Source organism: Chanodichthys erythropterus, chromosome 10, assembly GCF_024489055.1.
Source record: "Chanodichthys erythropterus isolate Z2021 chromosome 10, ASM2448905v1, whole genome shotgun sequence".
NCBI classification, from domain to species: domain Eukaryota; kingdom Metazoa; phylum Chordata; class Actinopteri; order Cypriniformes; family Xenocyprididae; genus Chanodichthys; species Chanodichthys erythropterus.
Window position 1 is genome coordinate 25,326,662 of NC_090230.1, and position 14,920 is coordinate 25,341,581.

The 14,920-nt window shown below is 46.6% G+C and overlaps 1 protein-coding gene across 1 annotated transcript; it reads left to right on the forward strand.

Moving 5' to 3' along the window:
• Positions 1 to 264: 264 nt before the first annotated feature.
• On the forward strand, positions 265 to 9,187 carry LOC137028043 (uncharacterized). Its single transcript, XM_067396754.1, has 7 exons — positions 265 to 396; positions 787 to 1,098; positions 1,306 to 1,617; positions 1,806 to 2,090; positions 7,816 to 8,142; positions 8,287 to 8,577; positions 8,768 to 9,187. The coding sequence occupies exons 1-7, from the start codon at positions 339 to 341 to the stop codon at positions 8,782 to 8,784; spliced, it is 1,602 nt and encodes a 533-aa protein (XP_067252855.1). The 5' UTR covers positions 265 to 338; the 3' UTR covers positions 8,785 to 9,187.
• The last annotated feature ends 5,733 nt before the right edge of the window (positions 9,188 to 14,920 follow it).

Here is a 14,920-nt window from a genome sequence, read left to right on the forward strand (position 1 = left end):
ATAAATGGATGGTGACACATTAACAAGCCTGTTTATTTCTGCTTGATTTACAGTGGTTTTGACTTAAACTTTGTTCACTGACTGTTTTTCTGGCCTCTGACAACCTGTTTGCTGATTGCCTGAACTTTGCCTGTTTCTGGTTTTGAAAATGTAAGATCAGCAAAAGCTTGTTGATTTTCCTTATGTAAAAGAGGATGGACATGCGAGTTTAAACTGATGGAGGTCAGGGGAGGATTTACACACAACCAGATAAATATCACAGTTCAGTCATGTTTTAGATCAATCTGAGTGTTTTCAGACACTTGGAGGGTTACTATTGTGGGCTTTTCAGTGATCTGATGGAGAAAATGTTTCTCAAATTAGTTTTGCTCTGTTTGTGTCTGTGGCGTCTGGATGGTGAGTTTTAAATGTGATTTTTATGGCTTCAATTGCTTCTGTTCTGGTTAGATTAGTTAGAGAAGATTAGCAGTCACTGTTATGTTATTTTAGAAATAACTGAACTATGATTTTACTGTGAGATCAAGTTTAAATTAAGGTATTGTGTGTAAGTCTGTGACTCATCGAATTATCTGACAATAGTAGGCACTGTATTGAGCTAATCTTAATCCTACCGTCAGTACATTATGTGTATAGTCACATAAATTTGCTAGGTCACAGAATTCGGCACAACACCTGTCCAAACTTTTATTTGAGTAAAAGTCTCTTGTTTTTTCTTTTTTATATATATTTATTTATTGGTCCATATAAAAATGTAATCTTCAATCTGCGAAAAACTCTGTTCTTCAGGTGCGTTTGGTTTTCTTGACGCAAAACAACTATCAGTGAGGGAGGGAGAGACATTCACTCTAAACCTTGGTCCTGGTAATCTGAGGGATGATGTTATTGTTTGGTGGAAGTTTGTACAAACTTTAATAGCTGAAATCCATAAACAGGCCAAAAAATTAATTGTATATGATGATATTCTTGATGGGAGATTCAAAGACAAACTGAAGCTGAACAAACATACTGGATCTCTGACCATCTCAAACGTCAGACCTGAACATTCTGGACGTTATGGGATCAACGGATCAAACAAAAACTTTGTTCTCACTGTCTATGGTGAGTTAAATATTTGTTTTACATCTGTTATTTTTTAATCACCAGATCCAGTATTAATCCACACAACATTTCGCACCTTTTATGTCTGCTTTTATATATGAATCATTTCTTATTTAAATTTCAAGCTATTTACTTTCGTAAACAATCATAAAGTTATTTAAAGGTCTTACACTTTCTATTTTTTCTCTATGTTTGGTGACGATGCAGCAAAGCCAGTCTTGGTGAAGGAGGGAGATTCAATCACTCTAAACTCTGGTCGTAATGAATTGAAGGCTAATAATCGGATTGAGTGGAGGTTTGGAGATTACAACACTTTAATTGCTGAAATGAATAAACAGGACGACAGCATCACTATATATGATGATGTTCTTGGTGGGAGATTCAGAGACAGACTGAAGCTGGACAAACAAACTGGATCTCTGACCATCACAAACACCAGAAGGAAACATGATGGAGAATATAGAATACGGATACATGGAGAAAATTTTGCATCAAAAAAAATGAGAGTTTCTGTCTATGGTGAGCAGAGATCATTTATCCTGTTTTTCAAATATTCTTATTTTAAGGTCTATTTACATATTGAATTGTTAAATCATTTTCTAATTTGAAATGACAGACCATTTAAACACTCACTCAACACATTGAACCGAAAAATAAGATTGTTTATTAGATTTGCTCATATTTGTTTATTCTCTCATGTTTTGTAGATCGTCTGCCTGTTCCTGTCATCAGCACTAACGTTTCACAATGTTCTATATCAACATTATGTTCATTGGTGTGTTCAGTGGTGGATGTGAGTGATGTGACTCTCTCCTGGTACAAAGGAAACAGTTTATTGTCCAGCATCAGTGCGTCTGATCTCAGCACCAGTCTCTCTCTACCTCTGGACGTGGACTTTCAGGATCAAAACTCCTACAGCTGTGTGCTGAACAATCCCACCAGCAGGCAGACTAAACATCTGGACCTCATTCATCAATGTCACACATGTTCAGGTTTGTCAATGTGACTTTATTCCTCCCACTCTGTGAAGCTGTGATATGATTGGTCCTCTCTGCTATTGTGGGCGTGGCTATGTCATTGTTCTGGTTTATGACATCAGATTCAGAAAAGCATAATCCCCTGTGTGATGAAATATTAAGCACAGTATCAGCCTTTCACTTGAAATGGGCCTTGAAACAGAAGGAGCCTCTGCCTGTGCTTCACTGTAAAATCCAATAAGTAAACCTTACTTAAAAAAAGCATGCAAACCGATTGCCTTGAAAAAAAAACAAGTAAGGTGAAATAGGAATAGTATGTAGAACGTACTCGGTTACTAACGTAACCTCGGTTCCCTGAGATACAGAACGAGTACTGCGTATAGGGAAAGGTCTCCCTTTTTCCCCACTGCTGAAGCCTTTTTCAATAACGCAGTGTAACTGCATCGTCATTGGTTCACTCATAGACAAGTTGTTGAACCAATGACGACGCGGCATAGCTGTGCGGCCTATAGCGACAAAGCGCGCGAATATTCCCCCCGAAATGGGCGGGGTTACGGGCTATATAAGCAGGCGTTTCGCCATAGGATTTCAGTGTAATCGACTGAAGCGATGACCCTGAAGCCGCAGCCTCGTGGCAGGGCAAGTGACGCAGTACTCGTTCCGTATCTCAGGGAACCTAGGTTACGTTAGTAACCGAGTACGTTCCCTTTCGATACTTCACTCATACTGCGTATGGGGACTGAATTCAACCACGCCGTGCCACGGCTGGGAACAATACAGCCTGAATTTGGACACATGGAAGGGGGTCCAAGAAAACAAGCGAGAAGGCAAAGCCTTATCGAACCCTCTGGTTACACTTTAAGGAAATAATTCCTGGGGTTGTGTGAGGCGGAACTCACTAGAGGCTGCTAAATCACACGGAAAGAACCCGAGCTTGCAAGGTCGGGACATCGAGATGATAGAATCTGACAAAAGTGGACGGCGAAGACCAGCCGGCCGCCTCACAGATGTCTTGAATGGAAACTCTGTTGGACCAAGCCCACGAGGAAGCCATTCCTCTAGTGGAATGGGCCTTGACTCCTATGGGGCAGTCTGCACCCAGAGAAGAGTAGCACAGGTTAATAGCGTCCACTATCCAACAGGAGAGGCGCTGTTTTGAGACCGGAGACCCCTTGGTGCGGCCACCAAAACAGACAAAGAGCTGATCCGACTGCCTGAAAGGCTGCGATCACTGCACATAGGTCCTCAATGCCCTAACTGGGCAGAGTAGCTCCAGCTCTCGTTCGTCCGCTGAGGGAGAAAGAGCAGAAAGCGAGATGACCTGAGCTCTAAACGGGGTTGAGAGCACCTTAGGAACGTAGCCATGCCTAGGTTTGAGAACAACCTTCGAGTCTCCTGGCCCAAATTCAAGGCATGCAGGGCTCACAGAGAGGGCCTGCAAATCGCCAATGCGCTTAACCGATGCTAGTGCTAACAGCAGAGCGGTCTTCAGTGTTAAGGGTCTGAGATCGGCTGAACCCATTGGCTCAAAGGGGGGTCCCTTTAAGGCTCTGAGGACCAGAGAGAGGTCCCAAGTGGGAACGGTGAGGGGGCGAGGAGGATTCAATCGCCTAGCGCCCCTCAGGAAACGGATCACAAGGCCGTTACGTCCCACTGATTGGCCAGCAATGGTAGCATGGAAAGCTGCAATAGCTGCTACGTAAACCTTAAGAATAGAAGGGGTGCGCCCCATTTCTAAGCGTTCTTGGAGGAAAGACAGTATGGAGGATACGTCACTCTCCACAGGGTCTATGTTGCGTGAAGAACACCAATCAACAAAGACCGCCCATTTCTGGTCGTAGAGGCGTCTCGTGGACGGAGCTCTAGCCTGAGAAATGGTATTTAGAACGTCCCCGGGGAGGCTGGACAGCTCCCATCGAGGGACCAGAGGTGCAGAGCCCAAAGCTCCGGCTGTGGGTGCCAGATCGTTCTGTTTGCCTGAGAGAGGAGGTCCCGTCTCAGGGGAATAGGCCACGGGGCTCTCAGGGAGAGCTTGAACAGCTCTGAGGACCAAACCTGGTTCCTCCAGAGCGGGGCTACCAGAAGGACTCTGTGTTGGTCTTCTCTGATGCGCCTGATAACCTGAGGGATCAGTGCGATCGGAGGAAAGGCGTAAAGGAGCGTGCTGGGCCATGTATGGGTCAGAGCATCGACTTCCTTTGAGAAGAATATTGGGCAATGAGAGTTGTCTTCTGAGGCGAAGAGGTCTATCTCTGCCTTCCCGAAGAACTCCCAAATCTTGAGGACTACTTGGGGGTGGAGCATCCACTCGTCAGAGGGGACGTTGCTCCGTGACAACATGTCTGCGCCCAGATTGTTCCTGCCAGGAACATGAGTCGCTCTGAGCGACTGAAGCCTCGGAAGAGCCCATTCCAGGAGACGTTTCGCCAGAGCGCATAAGCGGCTGGACGAGGTGGTTTAAGTATGACACCACCGTCATACTGTCCGACCGGACTAGAACATGACGTCCTGTCAAGTGAGTCTGTAAAGACTGAAGGGCCTTCATCACTGCTAGCATCTCTAGGCAGTTGATGTGAAGATGGCTTTCCTCGTGACTCCACGAGCCGAAGGCCAGTCTGCCCTCGCACACAGCGCCCCAACCCGAGTTGGAAGCGTCCGTTGAGAGCACCGTCCTTCGTGAGACCGCCTGTAAGGGCACTCCGCGCTTGAACCACGTGGGGTCCATCCAAGGTTTCAGGGCTAGAAGACAGGCCTGATTGACCTTGAGATATAAGCGGCCGTGCCGCCAGGCGCTGGGAGGAACCCGGAACTTCAACCAGTACTGAAGAGGCCGCATCCGAGGAAGGCCGAGCTGCAGCACCGGGGAGGCGGAAGCCATCAGCCCTAGTAGCCTCTGGAAAAACTTCAGAGGAAGACAGGCTTTGTTCTTGATTGAGGTCACGAGCTGCTGAATCGCTAGAGCATGCTCCGGCGAGACTACTGTTTTAGGCTTTTATTCACATGTAATCTTCATTAATGTTCCGAAGATGAACGAAAGTCTTACGGGTTTGGAACAAATTAAGGGTGAGTAATTCATGATAGAATTTACATTTTTGGGTGAACAAACCATTTAAGACAATGATTTGCCACCACCTACTGGCAGTTTTATTTCATTTAATTTTTTTCTTCATCATTTAATTTTTCTATATTTATATCTGGCGCCTGTGGTTGATAAAATCACACCCGCTGTCCAACATGCCACAGGAAAGACTATCCACACTTGGACATCACTATAAGGCCGTGTGTCCACCAACACTAAGGTCAGTGTATTTTTTCAATTGTTTTCAATGGGAGAGCTGGATATTTAAAAACGGCAGCATTGTGGCAAGCGCTGAGCATCTATTTAATGCTGCGCTGAAGTTCTCTAAAGTTGCTTGGTGTTTTTAGCTGGCTAAAGACATTTCAGTGGACACACGGCCTAGGGATAAATTTATTTAGTTGTAGCAACACTCCGTCATTGGAAAGCCAAATTTTAAATGTCAAAATATAAGTAAGCGTAAAATTTTTGGTCTTGATTTTCTTTGAAATCACTTATCTAATCCCTGTTCTCAAATTTTATTTCTTTGCTCTCCAGACACTTTTTCAGGCTTTTGGTCAACAAGCCTGTTCATGTCTGCTTGATTTTGACTTAAAGGTGCCCTAGAATCAAAAATTGAATTTATGTTGGCATAGTTAAATAGCAAGAGTTCAGTACATGGAAAAGACATACATTGAGTTTCAAACCCCATTGCTTCCTCCTTCTTATATAAATCTCATTTGTTTAAAAGACTTCCGGAAAACACGCGGATCTCAACATAACACCGACTGTTACGTAACAGTCGGGATCATTAATATGTATGACCCCAATATTTGCATATGCCAGCCCATGTTCAAGGCATTAGACAAGTAAAGGCAGTATTAACATCTGGATCTGTGCACAGCTGAATCATCAGACAAGGTAAGCCAGCAAGAACAACAGCGAAAAATGGCAGATGGAGCAATAATAACTGACATGATCCATGATATCATGATATTTTTAGTGATGTTTGTAAATTGTCTTTCTAAATGTTTCGTTAGCATGTTAAAGTTACCATAGTTTCTTACTGTATTCACGGAGACAAGAGAGCCGTCACTATTTTCATTTTTAAACACTTGCAGTCTGTATAATTCATAAACACAACTTCATTCTTTATAAATCTCTCCAACAGGGTAGCATTAGCCGTTAGCCACGGAGCACAGCCTCAAACTCATTCAGAATCAAACGTAAACATCAAAATAAATATTTTACTCACATAATTCGAAGCATGCATGCAGCATGCATGACGAACATCTTGTAAAGATCCATTTGTGGGTTATATTAGCTGTCTGAACTGTGTTTATGCACTGTAATATAGTCGAGAGCTCGTGTGGCAGGGAGCTCGCAATTTAAAGGGGCGGCGCTGCCAAAATCAGTGTAAGTTGATGATGTTAATGATGCCCCAAAATAGGCAGTTAAAAAAATTAATTTAAAACAAATGTATGGGGTATTTTGAGCTGAAACTTCACAGACACATTCAGGAGACACCTTAGACTTATATTACATCATGTGAAAAAGCATTCTTGGGCACCTTTAGACTTTGTTCACTGCTTGTGTTTGTCTTTCCTCTGACAACCTGTCTACTGATCGCCCAAACTTTGCCTGTTCTTGGTTATATTATATTATATTATATTATATTATATTATATTATATTATATTATATTATATTATATTATATTATATAACTTCTCTCAAGGTCATCTCAATTGTAAGGATCCTTGGAAGGATCCTTTGTTCAGCTCAATTTGAAGGCTGGATCAAATGTATCCTTCACAACCTTCAATCACCCACAATCCTTTGTATGCTTTCCAATTTACAAAAATAAACTGATGGAAAATGAGTCGGTACTGAAATGATCTGAGTTTATGAAGAAACGTAACACAAACATAATGTTTTGGACATGAAAGCATACCCATAGCAAGCAATGATCAAAATAACGTTAAATCGATGTTACAATGTGATGTTGGTTCAACATCATGCTTGAACTCTCAGAAAATGAAACACAACTACAACTGACTTAAAGCCACACAGCCTGAAATCAACTGAAGATAAAAGAAGACAATAAATCTCTCAAGATCTCAGCAGAAGCTCTTTTTGAGAATTAACAGAGGTTAATTCATGACTCCACGGGAAGTTTCCTCATTCCTCGTTCATTGTGGTGCAATTAGAGAATTGAGATTTCCTTCAAGATGGCTGAGTTCGATTGTTTTCCAGACCACGAGCTGCAGGACGGAGGGGCGAGGAAACGAGGACGCATTAATTTGAGTATTGAGAAGCACCCCTGGACTTGGAAGGACACAGTCTCGGTAGGATGCAGTCTTCCATTTGAGAAGCACCTGCATTCTGATTGGCTGCATGTACTTGAGCCATTCACAAACGTCAACACTGCGTAACCACAGACGCAAACGATCTCGCTATATTTATGTGCAGAGTTCATATTTCGTAGTTAGCTTCCTGGACTTTTTAACCTCTTATTTTGTTAAAATTATTAACATTTGACCACAGCTGTATCTATATCTCATTTCCTTCAGCTTCTTTTTTCTTTGTACCACTGCAAAATATTTTTCATTTCACATTTAAATGATTAAAATAATTTTAGTGACGTTTCATTAAGGTTAAATCTGTGACAAACTCTGTGTTCTTCAGGTGTGTCTGATGATCATGGTGAAAGAGAGTCAGTGTTTGTGAAGGATGGAGATTCAGTCACTCTAAACTCTGATCTTACTGAAATAAAGGATGATGATGTGATTTGGTGGAAGTTTGGATATGAAAACATTTTAATAGCTGAAATCAATAAACGGTTCGACAGATTCACTGTATATGATGATGTTCTTGATGGGAGATTCAAAGACAAACTGAAACTGGACAATCAAACTGGATCTCTGACCATCACAGACATCAGAACTGAACATACTGGATATTTTAAAAGAAGGCTTAACTTTGTGAGCAAGAGATTCCTTCTTTTTGTTCAAGGTGAGTTAAATACGTGTTTCCCCTGTTTTATTTAATAAGCACAAAGATTCGATTATTATTCCAAACACCAAAAATGTATATGTAATTTCAAATTCAAATTACGATCGCTGTCTCTGTTTGTTCTTTGTGTGTTTGGTGATACAGATGAAAAATCAGCGAAGGAGGGAGATTCGGTCACTCTGGACTCTGGTTTTACTGAGTTGGTGGAGGATGAATTTATTCAGTGGGTTTTTATCCCTGAAAACAAAGATGCTATAGTAGTGGCTGATTCTTTCACTGTATATAAAGATGCTGCTGGTGGGAGATTCAGAGACAGCATAAAGGTGGACCAAAAAACCGGATCTCTGACCATTACAAACATCAGACCTGAACATGCTGGTAGTTATGGACTAATTACCACAAGTGTGTTCAAGAGTTTCAGTCTTATTGTCTCTGGTGAGTTAAAAATCATTTTCACATCTTTTATTTACTTTAAATTAGATCTAAAGAAGTATCTTATTTAGATGTCGTTTTATCCTTAAAATGGTCAAATCCGGATTTATTTTTAACTCACTGCCTATCAGTTAATGGAGACATTAACGTTTATTCACTGAGCTGATCTCAGTTTGATGTTTTTATTCCTCAGGCCCTGCGAAGGTTTGATCCGATTGGTTCTCTCTGCTCTGGTGGGCGTGGCTTCTGTCATTCTGGTTTATGACATCAGAGAAGAGCTGAACAAGATCAAGCACATATTCACACATCGGAAAACTAAATGATGATGTCTTTTCTCATAACTATTTCAATCATTTATCAATTTTCGTTTATTTTTAATTGCTTTATATGTTCTTCTGCTAGTATCGATGTTCATTTGTCGGTGGCTCATTTCCAACCTAGAAGTTGATTTTGAGAACAAAAAGCAACAAATTCTCACATTAAATGCAAGTGTTTGTTTTTCAATCTCACACCGTGTTTGAGAGCAAGACAATTATATTGTATTAAAAACGCGAAGATCGCAAATAAAAAGTCTGTTTTAATTACAAAAATAAAGTAATTAATAGCAAAACTCTTTGCAGTGTGAGTACAATTTTTTCTTTTTCTTGCTTTCTTTAGGCTTTCTTGGCCATGTTCCTTTGATCCTAATATTCCTAATATAAAAATTTATAATTAGAGATCAACCAATATATCCTACTCAGTAAAGTCTTGTCCAGAAGACATCTTTTCAACGTCTTTGTCACAAAAGTCGTATGATGAAAAGATGTCCACTGAGGAGCCAGAATTAAAGTTATGACGTCTTTTTTGACGTCTTGTAAATGTCCAATATAGACATTCATGAAATCTCCATAGGTAAAAACAACAACAACAAAAAAACAACCACGGATCGATCCATACACAGCAAAATCCCCGGTTTTAAATGAACACCTCTCAGTGTACATATGTGTCCACACTACAGGGTGTTAAAAGTAACACTGATGCAGTGTTAAAGTTAAAATGAGATAGTTATTAATTAAGTGATGATTGACAATTAGTAAAAATTGGGATATCGCTAGAGAGCCTTATCAGCTTCGAGTGAACTAAAACAAGCCAATGGAATTGGCGTGCGATATTTGCATAATGCGCACCGCCTCCGACAGGTGTATATAAATAAGAAGCAGATGCAATCGCACTCTGTCTTTCGCTTCGGAGCCAACAGTTGGTGTCCAGCTTCAGACTTCACAAGAGTGAAACTAAACAGCCTTGGAGATTCAGCGTCTGTTTGTGTTGGCGTTAAAGCACAACAGCGAGGTCGCGAGCTTCCCGGGGAGGCTGAGCTGCGATTTGGGCCGGTTCCTCCCGGTGTGTTCGGGGAGTGGTGTACCTGAACACATCGCGTCACAACCCTGTGTGCTTCAGCACGAGAGAGCTGACTCTTCCCCTTCTAAAAGAGCTTCACAGACAGACACTGCGTCTTTTTCAAGACGTCATTCTGTCCGTGAGTTTCTGGAGGCGGTCGTTTCCTATCCTCAATGACAGCCACAATCACTTTCTCTCATGTCTGCTTAGCGTGCTGAGACTGTGTTTGTGGGTGGTTCATATTCTCTTATGAGAATATGCCCACGTCGGGACTCATGCACCTTTAATGAGGTTGAGTCCCCTCACTTATTCCCCGATCTAGTTATTTGTCTGAATAAGAAGAATAATACTTTGGTTAATAAGCCTGGGTGACCAGAGGATCAAAGTGGGGTTATACCCGCCGAGCCATTCTCCGTGGGCCCCCCACTCCTCTAGTGCATCGCAAACATGTTGTGACTATGTCCGTGGGTGGTTCATGTTTAGTAAAACATGGCCACGTCGGCGCCCAGTGCGCCGTGTGTCGTCCAGTTGGACGGCCACGTTCACTGTCCAACATGGCTGGTTGCTTCTGCTTGGATTGCTGGTCCTTCTCATGAGGGAATTAGCGTCTTAGTCGGAGCTCCAGCAGAGGATCAGATGTCGACTGCTACATTGGAGAGAGTATTGTTGGGCTCTGAAAATGAAGATGATGCTGAGCATCCCACAGTCGTGATGTGCTCATGCTGAATCAGATTCAGACTTGACAACCATGCTTTCCCGGGCCCCTGGGGGCGATGTGTGACGCGCACTCACCTTGCCCCGCCCCCTGTGCCCGGACGTGCATGGAAAAACTTGGCAGTTTTGTGGCCTCTTTGGTGTTAAATATGGAGCGCCAAGGGGGCCATTATCTGCATTACAAGTTTTCTCTCTCACTACCCTTTAGGGGGGTAGTTCTGAGTCAGGGTTGAGCTACGCATGATGCAGGTCATAGCGCAGGCCTCTGGCCAGACAATTTCCACCATGGTGGTCCGGAAACACCCCTGGCTAGTCTTGCTGGGATGTGTCATCGTCAAGTACACTTTCTCGATGTGCTCATCTCTCAAGCTGACCTAAAACTCAGCCCGCTCTCCCCGCAGCCAACCCAGTTGGTTAACAGGAGGCGGTCCTGGGGATATGGTGATCTGCAGCTGAAGGAAACAGTTCTTTCCCCGGAGGAGGGCCGGGTGGAGAATTCTGATCTGTTCCGCCGCTGGCTCTCCGGAGTCCAGCGGTACCCACGAATAGAACTGTTGTCTGATCCTCCAGGTCCCAAGAGGGTGTGGCTGGTAGTGTGCAAGGCCCTGCCTTGCCACTCTCAGCCCTCTCTCACTTCACCAGCAGGTTCCAGTGTGGTGGTTCAGGCAGCACCCCATGTGCCGTCTCCCATACGCACTGCTGCCTCGCAGAGTCTGACCACACTCCGGGCCGCTCCCATGCCGTCCGAGTTGGGTCCCCGTACTCTGCCTCGCTGCCCCACCCCCGGTGCGTCTGTGGTGCCTTTGGTCCCGCTGGCTCAGTGTCTGGAAGCGTGGATAGCGCTCCCCAGCCTGTCCAGCTGGCTCATTTGTACCATCAGACTCGGCTATGCGATTCAGTTCGCCCGGCGTCCCCCGGTTTTCAGGGGTGTCCACTACACTCAGGTGTCACTGGACAACGCACCTGTTCTCCGGGCGGAGATTGCTGTCCTCCTGGCGAAGGATGCAATCGAGCCGGTCCCTCCAGCCGATATGAAGTTGGGGTTTTACAGCCCCCTACTTCATTGTACCAAAAAGGGCGGTGGGCTATGGGCAATCCTGGATCTGTGCGTCTTGAACCGGTACCTTCCCAAGTTGCCGTTCAAGATGCGCAGAAGCGCATTTTCGAATGCGTCCGTCCCTGGGATTGGTTTGCAGCGATCGACCTGAAGGACGTGTACTTTCATGTCTCGATTCTGCCTCGCCACAGACCCTTCCTACGGTTTGCGTTCGAGGGTCGGGCATGTCAGTACAAAGTCCTACCCTTCGGGCTGGCCCTGTAACCCCATGTCTTTACGAAGATTGCGAAGGCGGCCATTGTTCCCCTCAAGGAACAAGGCGTTCGTATTCTCAGCTACCTCGACGACTGGTTGATCCTGGCCAGCTCGCGAGCGCAGTTGTGCGAACACAGGGATATGGTTTTAGCTCACCTCAGCCGGTTGGGGCTTCGGGTCAACTGGGACAAGAGCAAACTCTCCCCAGGGCAGAGGATCTCTTATCTCGGTATCGAGCTAGACTCGGTCGCCCATTGGTGTTGACCTGCCTGAGTACGCTCAGTCGCAGGACAGCGGCTCCACTGAAACTATTTCAGAGGCTCCTGGGGCATATGGCATCTGCAGCCGCGGTAACGCTGCTCGGATTGCTCCATATGCGACCGCTTCAACACTGGCTTCGCGGCCGGGTCCCGAGATGGGCGTGGCAGTGCGGTACGCTCCGTGTTCCCGTGACACCGAGCTGCCGACGCACTCTCATCCGGTGGTCGGACCCCTTGTTCCTGCGGGCCGGAGTGCCCCTGGAACAGGTGTCCAGGCACGCTGTGGTCTCCACAGATGCCTCCGCCACCGGATGGGGGGCCACGTACAACGGGCATGCAGTGTCGGGTCTATGGACGGGGCCTCAACTGCATTGGCATATCAATTGCCTGGAGTTGCGAAAGAAAAAAAAAACAGAAAAAAAAAAACAGTACGTCTTGCACTGGGCCGCTTCAAGGAGCTGCTGTCAGACAAGCACATACTGGTCAGCTCGGACAGCACTGCAGCCGTTGCGTACATCAACCATCAAGATGGTCTACGCTCCCGTCGCATGTCGCAACTCGCCCGCCATCTCTTGTTGTGGAGTCAGAAGCATCTGAGGTCCCTTCGGGCCACTCATGTCCCAGGTGTGCTCAACTGTGCAGCCGATGAGCTGTCACGGCAGCCTCCACTTGCGGGCGAGTGGCGGCTCCACCCCCAGGCGGTTCAGCTGATTTGGCAGCATTTCGGCGAGGCCCAGGTAGACCTGTTTGCCTCCCCAGAAACTGCCCACTGCCAGTGGTTTTATTCCCTGACCGGTGGCACGCTCGGCACAGATGCCTTGGCACACAGCTGGCCCCCGGGTCTGCGCAAATATGCGTTTCCCCCCGTGAGCCTTCTCGCATAACTATAACTAAAAAATAGAAGATTCCTCTGAGGAAGGACCTCCTGACTCAGAGACGGGGCACCCTGTGGCACCCGCGTCCCGATCTGTGGAACCTCCACGTGTGGTCCCTGGACGGGATGCGGAGGTTCTGAGTGATCTCCCGCAAGCGGTCGTAGACACCATCACTTCCGCTAGAGCTCCTTCCACTAGGAGTCTCTATGCGCTGAAGTGGAACCTGTTCGTCGAATGGTGCGCCTCTCGCCGAGAGGACCCCCGATTATGTTCGGTCGGATCCGTGCTTCCTTCCTGCACGAGTGAAGGCTGTCTCCCTCCACCCTGAAGGTGTATGTTGCCGCTATCGCCGCACATCACCACGCAGTTGAGGGTAAGTCCCTGGGGAAACACGATCTGATCATTAGGTTCCTGAGGGGGGCGAGGAGACTGAATCCTCCTCGCCCTTCCTCCGTACCCTCTTGGGATCTGACCCTGGTTCTCACAGCTCTCCGGGGTCATCCCTTTGAGCCTTTGCAATCAGTCGACCTGAAACTAATGTCTCTCAAGACGGTTCTTCTGGTTGCATTGGCTTCCCTGAAGAGGGTAGGGGATCTGCATGCATTTTCGGTCGACGAAGCGTGCCTAGAATTCGGGCCCGGTGATTCTCACGTCATCCTGAGACCCCGGCCTGGATACGTGCCCAAGGTTCCTACCACTCCCTTCAGAGATCAGGTAGTGAACCTGCAAGCGCTGCCCTCGGTGGAGGCAGACCCAGCCCTAGCTTTGCTCTGTCCCGTCCGCGCTCTGCGGAGGCCAGCAGAAGGGAAAGGCTGTCTCCAAGCAGAGGATGGCCCACTGGATAGTGGATGCCATCGCCTTGGCGTACGAATCCCAGGGCGTGCCTTGCTCGCTCGGGTTGAGAGCCCACTCCACCAGAGGGGTGGCCTCCTCCTGGGCGCTGGCTCATGGCGCCTCGCTGACAGATATCTGTAGAGCTGCGGGCTGGGCGACACCTAACACGTTCGCTAGGTTTTATAGCCTACGTGTAGAGCCGGTATCTTCACGTGTACTCGCATCCCCTAGTCGGTAGACGTGTTGTACTTTCAGTCGTGTTCCCCGCTTGGCGAACCCTGTCGAGTTCCTCCGCCTCCCCCTTCGGCTCGGACATTGCAGAGTGTCTGATGCCAGGCCTACATCCGTCGCTGACGCTGTCTGTTGGCTGGGGCCCATATGTCGTGACTCCTCTACGTGAGCGGTCCCATATGTGTAATTATCCACGGTTTAAAACTCCCTACGGCGAGTCCGTGTCTTTCCCTTAGCAGAGCCAGCTCTGCTGTCACCTGTCAGATGAGTCTCCCCCTACCCAGGTGGAGCCATCCCAGGGACTCCATATGCGTACTGCCCCCCGGGCCAGTCCATATGTGTGTTTTCCACGTAAACTCCTCCCCCATTGGGTAGGTAGTGGCCTCCGCAGCGTCCCCTACGGGTTCGCTTCCCCAGTGTAGTCTAGTTTACTTAGTGGGTATGTCGGAACAGCAGTAGACTCTCTCGGTGTAAGCTAGCCCCCTTCACCGTCCAGCCGGTGCTATGGGCGGCTGAGCTTGCGCTGGGCACTGGAAGGGGTTTCGTAACTGTGGCGCTTTAGTTGGGATCCCAATTCGTCGGTCACTACTGACGTACGTCGAACGTGACCGACTGAAAGGGAACGTCTCGGTTACGTATGTAACCCTCGTTCCCTGAAGGAGGGAACGGAGACGTACATCCCGTCGCCACAGTTTCTGTACCCTCGCTGTTGTGCGGACACCAGTTGTCTCCTCAGCGAAAAA